The 13,584-nt window shown below is 43.0% G+C and overlaps 2 protein-coding genes across 4 annotated transcripts in view; one reads left to right on the plus strand and one right to left on the minus strand.

Moving 5' to 3' along the window:
• Positions 1-11,956, plus strand: part of LOC124119781 (WD repeat-containing protein 86-like) — a 72,245-nt gene extending 60,289 nt beyond the window's left edge. For all 3 annotated transcript variants that reach the window (XM_048382291.1, XM_046482416.2, XM_046482415.2), the window contains exon 5: positions 8,994-11,956. In XM_048382291.1, coding sequence (XP_048238248.1) covers positions 8,994-9,077 — 84 coding nt within the window. In that variant the 3' untranslated portion in view covers positions 9,078-11,956. The remainder of the gene's footprint in view (positions 1-8,993) is intronic.
• Positions 6,208-8,105, minus strand: LOC125372395. The gene is made up of 2 exons (XM_048382290.1): positions 7,071-8,105; positions 6,208-6,973 (listed from the first exon to the last, which is right to left on the minus strand). The coding sequence occupies exons 1-2, from the start codon at positions 7,640-7,642 to the stop codon at positions 6,208-6,210; spliced, it is 1,338 nt and encodes a 445-aa protein (XP_048238247.1). The 5' UTR covers positions 7,643-8,105.
• Positions 11,957-13,584: the final 1,628 nt, after the last annotated feature.

Consider the following 13,584-nt stretch of genomic DNA (forward strand, 5'->3'; position numbering starts at 1 on the left):
AAGGATGAACAGTTAAAATTCTAAAGGGCAACTTAAAGTTGAATTTTACTAGTAATGCCACTTTCGCAGTTGTTGAACCATATGAATAGCTTCATCAAATCTGTCATACAAAACTGAGCAGGTATATATTGTCGTTAACAGATTTGCCCTTGGAAAAGATAAATGAATGAATAAGATGGAGATCATCACCATACTTACCTTTATGTTAAAAGTGGCCTGGATGTTTCTTTGGCACCAGGCTTTTTGAGATACTTGGAGGTTGTCCAGTGGGATATCCTGAAAGGGGCCCCACATCAAAATCTTTTTGTAGCTTTTGTTAGGTTCATCCACATGGTGTAGCTGGTTGGCTGATTGCAAGTTTCGTAGAAGGTGTCTAAAACCTACTAACAACTAATTTGCATCTTTTGAATTGACCTTAGCTCTTTGGTATAACCATTCCTTTGACTCCTACGGGGGAATGGGCCATTGAATTTAACTTTCTTGGTGACTGGTTTGCTGTCCAGGAATGATCGGTTGGGCTTGTATGGGGTCTGTTGGACCCGATTCCCACGAAAGCAGGACCCAATGCCATGGGAATTGCTACCACACTTACCATGTGGTAAGGTCTCAATGGACCATTATTTGATTTCATTCATTGTTTGTGTATGAACTAGCGATACAGCGTCTTTGGCCTATTGGCTAGTTGGAACCTGGCAGAAGTCAGCGTGTAGTGGCCATCAGCTTCAATGTTTCACGGTCTGTGATTAGCAGACTATGGCCAGGTACCAACAAACCCAAAATGTTGATGATCGACCCCGTTCAGGGCATCCCAGGTCAATGACATAAGTACAGGATCGATTGAACCAAAACCAGGCTCGAAGACATCGAGCAGAAACGGCGAATCAAATTGCAAGCACGCATCAGGCTACTGGAGAACGAGTTACGGGTCAGATGATCAGAAATCGTCTACATGCAGCTCATCTCCATGCTCATCGGCCACGTATTGTGCCGCCCCTTACAAAAGTGTGTTTGCTGGTTGGTTGGTTGGTTGGTTTGTTAACGCCGCAAACGTCAATATTCCTGGCTGTAAATAACCGAGTCTGCACCAGATAATCCAATGATTGATATCATGAAAATCGAACCACTCAATTGGGATACGATTACATGCATCAATCAAGTCAGCGAGTCTGACCGCCATTAGAAATCGTCATTTTGCCGACAGATGTCAATGGTGTCATCCAAGCTGGGGTCATCGTCGCTGGACACGTGTCTAACGTGATGGGCGTAGTCGTGTCTGGCAACGTCGAAATAAAGGTCAAGCCAATGTCAAACTGAGACCTCATTACAGATTTGGCGGTTGATCGGTTATGGTGTGGGTTTGCATCGCTATGACTGAACCCAACTTCATCTGCAAGGAAGGATGGATCACTGGGCAGTACTATCGAGACAACCTACTGACACGCTTTGATGTCTGGTCTGTATGAATTGACTATTGTCTTGCAGGATCCCAACGCCCATGCTCATCGTGTACGAATCGTGAATGCTCACCCACAGCAGCACAATATCCATAGACTGCCATGGCCATCAATGAGCCATACCTTTTCCCCACTGAATACGTCTGGGGCATGAAAGGGAGACGTGTGTGTCAACGTCATAGGCCACCGACCACGGTGCCTGAACTTGGCCAGGCGCTGCTAGAGGAGGACTCACTCAAATTGCCATTGGGAGACTCATCCACAGTATGCCTCGTCGAGTGAATGGATGTTTAACAAATCGTGATCCAAAAATGTCACATCTTACACCTATCGTTCTTCAAAATCGTACGTTGTCATAACATCTACTGTCATACTTCACTTCCGGTTGAACTGTGTTTGTAATTTGTTCATACTATTATAATACAACTATTACTGGAAACTAATAGCTCTTACAATTTTGAATTTTTAAAAGTTATTTCCGGATACTTCTATCTCCTACTTTTAGTATGAGATTGAATGTATGTGTATCCCTGTATGTAACATGTTGAAGAGTATGCGCCGACCTAGTTTATGCATGCTTAGACGGGGTGATTCCCCCTGTGATGGCATCGGGGTCAACATCAGGGTCAATATATGAGGTAACATTTAGCCCCATAGGGAAAGCCTTGCCCAGAGTCAATCTGGACTTATCTGACAACATTACACAAGAACATCGGCTATTCTATCCCGTTTCTACGCTCTAACCTTCATTGGCGTCAGTCTACAATGTGTCGATTGTTAATGGTGGTACAACACCTGGTCTCCGATCTTGCAGATTAACTGCACGCGGACGATTTCTAACTAGGGTGACTATGTGCAAGTGAACAGCAGTTTGATCGGTTTTGAGCTCGATTTCTTAAGGCTTGGTTTCTGGGCTTGTGTAGTTAACTTAAGTCAACTGGTGTGGGGCCGATCATTGACATGTTTAGTGTGCAAATGCCAGTCCAAAGTCTGCAAATCACAGATTGAGACACATTGCACATATTGGCTGCATCTCGCTGAGTTCTCTCAGTTTGGAGCCTGCCATTCGTCCACATGTGTTCATCACGTAGACGACGCATCATACACTCATACACTATGTGTACATAATCATATGTAAGAATACATTTGATGGTTGCGAAAACAAAAAAATTAATTCAACTGGACATATCTCCCTTGCTGCACAGCCGTGTGTATATAGCATCGTTTAATGTGATGAAAAATACCTTCACCGTTTGTCATCCATGTAGTGACGTTTCTGTTTGGAATGTCATCGCAAATGAAGTGAAACTATTGCAAAACATTTCTCCTCTATAAAGTGAACACAGAAATATCATAGATTTAAAGAATAAAAAGAAAAAAGGAAAAACATTATTTTATTTCTGATAATGGTGAGGATAATAATGGAATCGTTCCCATTCATGAGTTTCATACCGCTTTAGGCAAGGTTATGGTACAGGTGTAGATACTTATCAGGTACTAAAACATTTACTATCAACGTTTTTCATCGCCTCCTTGGCAAATGGTCAGAAGCAGACCTTACATTATAAACACTAAAGAAATCAGATAACTAACCAACTAATTTACCCACAAGAATACAATCACTTCTAAGTCTATATTTACAGATGGATCAAAGGATGGTGGCGCAGTTGCCAGTGCCACTATCATTGGATCCAGAACAACATCTTCAAGATTACCTACCGCCTCCGTGGTCTAGTGGTAGAGCGTCCGCTCGGGCAGCAGAACGTCCGGGGTTCGATCCACGGCCACGTCATACCAAAATACGTTAAAAGATGGTACTTGTTGTTACACTGTCTGCGGCTCGGCATTAAGGGGCTAAAACAAGGATTGTGTCTGTAAAACTGCAGTCCGGACAAGCAGCCACACACACGTGTGCATGCACGTCGCTATATAAGTGCAATAATTTTGGACGCGAGGTTTAACCCAATTTCATCCTCACCTTCAAGATTACCAGATAACAGTTCAATATTCACAGCAGTAGCAAATGCCATTAACAGAATAAAATATATTTACAACCAATCTAATCATAAACAAATCATTATTTTTTCAGATTTCTTTACGTGCCTGCAGGCTATTAAAAATATGTCATGAAAACATCCTCTTTTAATCGAAATTCTAAATTTATTTAATGATCTTGCTACTGGGCAATATGTTATCGTCTTTCGTTGGCTACCCAGCCGTGTTGGTATCATTGATAACACAATGACTAATGCTGCAAAAACAGCACTCAGCAAATCAGTGACGCCACTTCTTATCCTTGGGTTTATAAACCTGTAATTAGATGTTACATTCGTTACCTCTAATGCAAAAGAAGTGGGACACCCAAGTAGGTATCAATAAGTTACATGAAATGAAACTAACTATCGGTTACACCTACTGGAGTTGTCAGTCCATATTTGAAGAGGTCATAAGGCGACGATGTCGTATTGGCCATTCACGCTCCACTCATGTATATTTATTGACTGGTGAAGATCTTCCATTCTGTATCCATTGTGATGAAAGAATCGCGGTCAGGCATGTCCTGTCTGACTGTGTTGATTTTTCCATCACAAGGGATCAATATTTCAAATCATCCACTATTCAGGGTCTTTTAAATAATAATAATTCTCGTTTAATTATTGGTTTTTAAAGGAAATAGAACTGTTGCATAAATTTTGATTCATATGTTTCGTACAAAATAAATGAATTTTTATTTATCCCGCGATATGCCAAGGAGAGGCACGGGCCACCGAGCCGTGGATGCCCGTGCCTATAATAAAAACAGAAGATGGGATTGGGTTAAATGGCCGAGGGTGTGCAGGTACTAGTGGGCTACTTAGCTGCTAATTGTGTATACCAAAATGCTACCGTTGCCATGGCCACGCGCGTGGGCAACGGCGATTGCAGCTAGCGCTGCTGGCCTGAGACTGCTCCCGCTGTCCGGCCCCCACGGTAGCATATTTAACCGCTACCATTGCTTGGCAACTCCCACGCTGCCAAAAGCAGCTCCACGCTGCTGGCCTAAGTCAGACTACCGCTGCCCGGCCCCAGGTAGCCGGCCAAAGCAGATCCCACTGCCCGGCCCCATTAGCAAAACCATTGTGCGGCTCCCACGCCGCGGACCCAACTGTCAGCTACCGCTTGACAAGACGACTTCCGCCGCCGGGCCCATATACGTGGCAATTGTTTGCCCCAACGTATGTTATTTTACGATTCCCCGGCTGAAGTCGGGAAAGACAAGGTTCCCACTGAGAAGCAGGTAACCCCGGAAAGGTTCCCGCTGAAAAGCAGGTAGCCTTAAGCACGAGTATTAATTTGGAAGCAAGTTAATTTGTTACTAGCAGTGTAGCCCACAAGAACCCCGCCACAAAGCACCAGAGTGCTACCCCACACCCACGGCCACGCGATACGCGGAGATAGCATTGTTGCCCGGCTTGCCTATGTACTGAAAGGAAACACAAACCTGTGGAGATAACAAGCGCCAGGGCATGCAATAAATTGTCCGTAAACACACACGGTCCTTTGTCACTGAGGTGGACGCCCTCCCAGGCGTACCAGGATCTGGGGATGTGGCACCATTGTACTGCCGAGCTCTTTGACTCGGTTGGCCAGTCGACGGTTGATATTCTTCCGCATCCCCTCGATCTTTAGTGGGTCCCTGGCATCGTGCCAGTAGCGCATGTGCAGCATTGAGGATACGATGATCTTGGTGTCAGGAAGCTGGGTTGTATCCGAAGGATTGATGCCACCATGTCAAGGTAGCGTCAAGTCCCGTGTAGTTCCATCCGTCACCCACTGGGATGGCCATGCGCCGTTAAACCATTTGCCCTGCATGTAGGCCCCAAAGCCGGCGCCACCCGCTGCGTCTGAAAACAGCTGGAGGAAATCGCTGTCCACCCATAGTTGGTCCTGAAACACTGAAATGCCTTTATAACTCGTACGAAATGTTAACCACATTTGTAGGTCTTCCTTGACCCAGCTGGTAATCCTAATGTGGTGAAATGGTTGCTTACCTTTGCTAAGCAGATCGGTTAGCCTGCGGCTGAATGCCCTTGCCATTGGTATAGCCCTGCACATAAAGTTAAGCTTGCCTATGAGGGACTGAAGGGCCCTTTTTGTGACCTTGATGTTACCTGTTGACAGGATGTCTTGGATTTCCCTTGTTGCCTCCTTGATCTTGGACTCTGGGATTCTGATCTGCATTGCAATGGTGTCGATTTCCAGCCCTAGGAATGTCAGTTTTGTTGTGGGGCCCACCGTCTTGTCGTGCGCAGTAGGAACCCCAAGCTGTTCTAGTGTATTCACGCATCCGTTGAGGTTGTCTGAGCAGTGGCTGGTGCCTGCTGTGCCCCCCGTTAGGAAGTCATCCAGGTAATGCATGATCGGACACGTTGGAAGATGCGATTGCATGCACCATTGCAAGAAGGTACTAAACGTTTCAAATATGGCGCAAGATATGGAGCAGCCAAATGGTAGGCATTTATCGAAATAGAACTCATCTTCGAATCTGATGCCTAGCAGCTCGAAATCGGATGGGTGGACTGGTATAATTCTAAAGGCCGACTGAATGTCGAATTTTGCTAGTAGTGCTCCCTTTCCCAGTTGTTGAACCATATGGGTAGCTTCATCAAATCTGGCATACACAACGGAGCAGGCCTCTGTGTCTATGAAGTTATTTATAGATTTACCCCTGGGATAGGATAGATGGTGAATTAGACGGAATTCCTCCGCATGCTTACCCAGGTGCTGACCATATCCTGGCTGCTTCTTGGGCACCAGGCCTATTGGGGATACTTGGAGGTTGTCTAGGGGGGGTGTCCTTGAAGGGGCCCGCCATCCTGCCAAGGTCGACTTCCTTTTGTAGTTTTTGTTTCACGTAGCCTGCCGTGTCTTGGTGCGTGGCTGATCGCAAGTTTCGTGCCAGGCGACCCGTGCGGCTTCCCTGGAACTCGAGCTTAAAGCCAGAGCTAAAACCTACCCATAAATAATTTGCATCTCTGTAATTGACCCTAGCATATTGGCGTAACCAGGGTGCCATTTCATTGAGATCCACGGGGGAAGGGGCCATTGAATTTACCTGCCTTGACGGCTGGTTTTCTGTTAGGCAAAAGGCTGGTTGGACCCCATTCCCTCGAAAGCAGGTCCTAGAGCTATGGGAATGTTTGCCACACTTACCGCATTTGTGAGTGTACTTACAGTTGACCCTGCTACAGCCAAATTTTTTGAAATCCCAGCATACCTGACTGGCGATGTCCCCCTGTACGCGTGTCATTGCGCCCCGTCCGCCTGATTCTTGTTGTAGTACCGGCTGTGTTACCATGTACTTTAGCCACAACTCCCCGTCGATGTTGTCCCAGCGTCGTGAGGGGTCCCTTGACATTCTGTGTCGGAATTGTTGGTCGTAGGTTGACCAGGCATCCCCCCCGAATCGAAGTGCCGCCGTTCTTATGGTTTCCATGTAGGACAGCAACCCCTGGGTTGTGCGGACCTCGGAGTGCCTACTAACATATATACACATGAAAATGTGGAAATCTGAAGTCCAGCTTGCCAGGGACAGGCGCTTTGGTTGCTGCTTAATTGGTTTAAAAATTACCTTACCTGAGGAGTCGTACGCCATGGTAATCGTACCGTCCTCGTGACTTCCCTCGGTGTTTGGTAGGATTGTGCCGAGGTCGACATACTCGCCACGCCAGATTTTTTTCCCTCACCGTTTGTTTGACGTGCGCGTCTATTCCGTCCGCACGGAAGGAAAGGGAATCCCCGTATCCTGCGATGTGATTGGCTGGCCAAGCCGCGTCACCGTCGGCCTCGTTGTAAGCATCGGGGATTCTCCCTATGTTGGGCGAAATGGCGGGAGAACTAAAACCAAGCCTTACCTGTTGGTTTGCGCTAACCGGGCCGGGCCCTGAATGTTCCAGCAACTGGAGTATTTTTTCCAGTTGCTCGTTTACCTGGGTAGCCGAGTTGGCAGCCTGCGCGGCATTTACAAGCTGCGCCGATTGTACGTTAATTCTGTTGCCACCTTCGATATTTCCGTAATTGGCAGACTCACCATCAGCTGTTGCCTCCTGTACAATGTGTACTCCCGGGGTTTGTCTTCTGGTTGTCCTGGCCTGCTTGGCTCCCCTCACAAGCTTGTGGTTGACGGCTGCTCTTCTCTTGGGAGGCATCACGAAAGGTCGAGGTGGTGAGTTGGTATTCCACAAGCGTAAAATTGTCCCGAGGGTGAAGTTCGGGAGTAGAACGGAATAAATGCGATACGGCGAGTGCTGGATTAGGTGGTATTCAAAGCATAATCGGCGAAACGGTCGCGATTGTGTAAATGCGATACGGCGAGTGTTGGAATAGATGGTATTCAAAGCGTAATCGGCGAAACGGTCGCGACTGGGTACCAAGGAAACGTACAAAGCGAAAGCGATTAGATACAGTGACACACGTGTGTACTTGGGGAAGGGCTGTTCGCGAATGACGGACTAACAAAGGGCGGGATGATGCTTGCGCGGGATTATTCCCCGGGCACGGTGCCGAGTGGTGGCCCGGGGTGATTGAGTTACGGGGGGTGATTGGGTTACAGACGTAATTAGCCCATGGTTTGGATACGCGCGATAAAGTCATTTGGTAGTTAGTACTAAATGTAAATAATTGGCAGAATATCACTTCTCGGGGTAAGACCCGTTATATTGCAAAAAAAATATCTTAATTATTGATCAGATTGTCATGAGTGGGAGCTGCCATATGATAGTTGGGATCTGATTGGTCAATAGGAGGTACATAGAAGGGACATAACTCGTAATAGCCACTAGTGACGCAACGACCGAGCCACAAAACTCTAGGCTAGTTCGGCAATGGTGGTCAATTAACTCCTTTGCCTCGGTAAGATGCAACATATTAAGGTCAGGAGAAATAAACCATAGTTTGTTCAGGAGTGTGTCACTTTTGTATTGTCGAAGTCGTGGGAATAAGATATGTAAACAAACCTTATAGACTAGGAAGGCTTGCTTATCAATATAACACTCAACATTGACATGATTAAGACAGCAAAGGACAACAGGTTTGGCGTTTCGTTTTGGAAATTCTTGAACCTTCCATGGGTATTGAATCAATTTGTAAAACATTTCCACGCTGTAAATTGGGAATAATATATGCATTCACAATAAACAGTTCCAGGACATCCCAATTTATGTAGTAGGTATATTGACCTTTTGAATACGACTTGTACATGTGTGTAAACGTTTAACGCTGCTGGGACAGTGTTTCAGTTAACTCATAGCTTGGTTTTATGCGGGACACATATCAAGACCACAAGTGTATTCTGCTGACAAAACTAAGAATCGTAATGACACCAATTTCCAGATTCGCAATCAACTATTCCTGCCACGAAAACTGACAAGCTTTGCAGCAAACCACTGGACCTACCACACACTGTCAGTTGTGTTTGTACCATGTTTGAAAAGAATGAATTGAAGTAAATACATTTGCTCTTATCTGACTGTAAACCATTATATGAACTTTGTATTGCAGGTTTCCCGTGGCGCTATCTACAGCGTGGGCTATGACAACAACATCATGGTGTGGCACCTAAGCCGGTTCCTAGGGTTTGAATGATTCTCCCCAACATATCACCTTTCTTTAAGCCATCTTGTTTTTCACAGTATCATATTTCAATCATGTTCTACTTTTGCTGTTGAGCCCTTTACAAGATTGAAATCCATGTCTAGACAGGCAAATACCACATTTGCACTGCTAAAAATACCATTACAATGTCCTCTTTCCAGTGCCTTATTCTTTTGTCCATACATAATGTTAGCTCAACAGGTTGAATACCAGCTGACCGTCTGAGGCACCACCAAAATTCGCTGTGTAAAGTTTCGGCCTTCGACGAGCCAAAATCATATGCTCGTGAGTTCGATTCCAGATTCGTCCTAATTATTTTGGGTTTGATCTATGTTTGTGGGTTTCAGGAAAGGGATTAACGTCTTACCCTAAGATACCTTTTATCGGGTACTGTTGCTACTCCGGTTACATGTGCGGTGCGGTTTGATCACAAAATATGATAAATATTGGGAGCGATTCTAATAGTGCATATGTGTTTTGGTAACCTAAGTGGCAGGTAAATTGCGAAAAATCATTATTTTGTTCACAATTGGTTCTTATTCCTCAATTCAGAGGTATTGTAACATTTAATTTCAACATTGCATTCAATGCAATATGTGAAAGTAAAAGCCTCTTTCTCTGTATTTGTCTTGTTAACAGTGAAATACAAGTCACCTCTACAAAGCCCTTCCGATAGAGGATGCGGCTAGTTTCAATCGGCACATGTAGCGGGTGATCCGTACGGCTGGCCTAGGCAACTTTTCCCTGGTCAGTCTAAAGTATTGCTGTAATTTCTCCATCATCTGCTTATGTAAATGGTTGTTGTCCAAAGGCTCGTAAAAGAAATAGCTCATCGCATACATGGGATTACCAGCAGAACAAACTTAAAACACTGTCCTCTATCAGAGGTGTAAGAGGTAATGGCTTGTCAAAATGTGTACTTAGCATTTCTGAATGTACAGATTTACACATATAACATTTCGTCCACAAAAATACATTGTCCCAGATAATACTTAAAAAATAGTATTATGTTTCCGGAATTCTTTTGGCACGTGTATTGAGAAGTTCAAGGTCACTCAGACGTTTGTGGCTACACTTTTCTCGAAAGGTGTTGATGAATGTATGATCAAAATTGGTATCTGCCTTCTCTAGGAAGGGGCCCTGATTTGAATAGGTTTAGGTCAAAATACGTAAATTCGGATCCTAAGGAGTACATGGTGGTATTTTAAGACTTGAGGAAATGTTCCTATTTTTGCAGATACTTGCAAAGACCTATTAGTGGAAGAACTGATTTTGACATTAGTGTCGATTTACTGAAACATAACAATACTCCTCTAAACAAGAAACCATATGTGGCTTTCATGAAATTCATTCTGTGACATCATCCACCTTTTGGTTGTTGGTGATCTATAGCCCGTTTCCATATTGTATTGTTATGCATAGTTATAATTATGCTTTTACTTTCACATACTAGTTTTAAGTACAACACTGATAATCTAGTTGTTTAACTGTCTTTTGTCGACAGATGTTATATTTTCTAAAAGTACTATTATTTTCGTATCAAATGTATGCGGATGAAATGTTGCCGATTCGATGTAAATATATAATTCAGTTAATATCTGTTTGTGCCTTGTCGTGTATATCGTCATCGTTTGTGTTCTGGCCAACATTGTTATGTCTTGGGACTTGATACCTGCAAGTCAACCAGTAGCAGTTTGTTTCGCATTTCATTGAGTCTCGGCATTTTCTTAATTAAATGATTTCTGAAAACGACATGTGTCATAAACTTTCCCAAAAAACCTGTGAAAAAGTCCATGCTATTCAGTTTACCAATAAAACGATCTCATGCAAATGTCAAAGGTCATACTCTATCAAAAACAATAAAGGCGTTTTGTGATACTTTTATCAGTAAAAAGTAACATGCAGGTTTTTTGTTCACAAAGCAGTGAAACATGAAATAATTTAGATCCTCGAAAGTTTCACGTGAGTTTCTGTAAAAGTATATGTTACAAAGTACAAAGTGTAATATGTGTTTCTCTTCTTTTGTTCCCTAATTATTTCATGCGACGTTAAACCCTCATTTTTTCATAACTGTAATAATATGGACATTCTGAGGACTATATAACACTGGTGTTTGACGATGCAGCACCAATTCACTTAGTTCAAATTAAGTATTACAGCCTCTTCTTCTTTTGAAACTGTGAGCTGTATATATGAATTGATATTAGGCGGGCTTAATACACATGTTCCCCTTTCGGCAAGGTTTTGAAATTGAAATTTGACTTGATTTAACATTTATGCTTTGACCATGTCTTGAAGTCCAAATTCATTTCCTCACACTGTACATGTCATCTCCTCAGGAAACCACTGTACCGCATTATAATACTTCACATGCTTATTCTAACTAATGATGACACCTGAATTTGTTAAAGAGGATCCAATCCTAATTTTCAATATGACCGCCACAAGAGCCATATTGCAATCCACTTTATGCCTGTTACTCAGCCATATTTACTAAAAATGTTATGTGTTTTATTTATAGTAGTCAGTAGTCGTGCTGAACACACATTTTCCGTTTTTGTGTGTGGTAAATTAAGTGTTGTCTTTGATTTCACCTTTGTACTTTGACTATGCTCTAATATGTCCATCCTTAAAAGCAATACATACCAAATAAATATGTAATTCGACCGTCAGACCAACAATTAATTCGCCTTATGGCAACGTAAAATCATCAAGATTTAAAATCGGTTATGTTATAATTCAAATATGCCTTCAAGACATGTACAGAAATAAAACATGTGATTCTATTTGTAAAATTATCCTAACTGTATTGTATTCACTTCATGTATTTGGGTCTATATGGCCTATCATACAATAAACATTTGATTAAATTCTAGCGCTACATGGTTGTAATTTTGCCGATACTATGTAAACTTTTACCTCACGCACTTAGATTCAAACTACATTTCCTCATACTGTAAACATCATCTAGTCGAAAACCATTTAACCTCACATACATGTCTCCAGAATTATGAAATAAGTTCAAGATGTTCGAATTTTATTTTCAATATAGCTGTCCCGGCAGCCATGTAAACGTATCGGAATTTGGTACATCTTTAGTCAGTAGCAGGACTAAACAAATACTCAACAACAAAAGCTTCTGTAACTTGTTTTACTACAAGGTACAAGCAACTGGATGTTTTAAGGAACAGAAGCTGATTGTTATTTGGACAGGCAGTCAATATGGGAAACATGCAGCATATTTACTCAAGCTACAATGAGGCCACAAAGATGAAAGTGAGTGAGTGAGTGAGTATGGTTTTACGCCGCTTTTAGCAATATTCCAGCAATATCACGGCGGGGGACACCAGAAATGGGCTTCACACATTGTACCCATGTCGGGAATCGAACCCGGGTCGTCGGCGTGACGAGCGAACGCTTTAACCACTAGGCTACCCGACCGCCCCACAAAGATGAAAGAAGAACAATGACATTTCACATGTAAATAACGTTGGTGTCTCTGTGTTATTGGCATATCCTTCATTCCGACGTCCACGTTCATACATACGAAAAAATCCATCAGATCGGTGCAGTCGAAACCGAGATTCATCTGTAAACATCACATGCCTCCACTAGCAACCCAAAGCGCACGTTACCTGTATCATTGTAAACGCATTAAACGGTATGTGTCAAAACCGTGTGGCATCATTATGCGTTACTGTTTTTGACAAACTGAGTGGGTTTCTTTCGGTTTGCAATGCTCCCAGAGTAGTGTGAAAAGGGGTATTGGCGAGGCTACCAACCTCGTCGGTTTACATGGCTACGACACCTTCAACAGTATGGTAATCATCTGTAGTACGAGATTTTCACTTCCATCTCCCCTGATTTCTTGTATTTCATATCGAGTTTGGGCCCCTAAAATCATCACTGAAAAAGGGTACATGTTGAGTACATGCTTCGCTTTTCGCAATATTTTAAGATTTGAATTTGATTTGACTTTAGTGTTTTAACATCATCTCCTACGAGTTGAGGGTCTGAGGAAATCAACTTTGGCATGCATGTTTCTTCTTTTGATGACATCATATTCTGTTCAAATCTATAGAATTTAGTTTTAGTTTTTTGTCCCAGTATTTATGCAGAAACTATTGCAATATCAATGCTGACAACACCTTGTGTTGACATTTCACACTGTTGACTACATGTGCAGTTGAACTACAGTACAATGGCACTATTTCGTTACTTTAACAACATTGTATGTCTGTAAACACAACCAATGGGGTATGAATGAAGCCGTTCACTGTGCTGAGTTGCACCAGTAATGCTGGCTAGGATCGTAAGAATGTAAGTGGATTGAAATGCTAGATTCGCACATGCATAATATACTTGGCTTATCTCGGATTTGAGTGGTAAATGTACTGTTCCACGAGCCGCAAAACGCAACTCACTAAATTAAAAAAAAAACCACCAAATATACTTTCGAAAAACAGAAAGGGATACTACTGGTGATTACAGAAGTACA

Source organism: Haliotis rufescens, unplaced genomic scaffold (genome assembly GCF_023055435.1).
Source record: "Haliotis rufescens isolate VD_foot unplaced genomic scaffold, xgHalRufe1.0.p SCAF_4, whole genome shotgun sequence".
In the NCBI taxonomy this organism is placed as follows: Eukaryota; Metazoa; Mollusca; class Gastropoda; order Lepetellida; family Haliotidae; genus Haliotis; species Haliotis rufescens.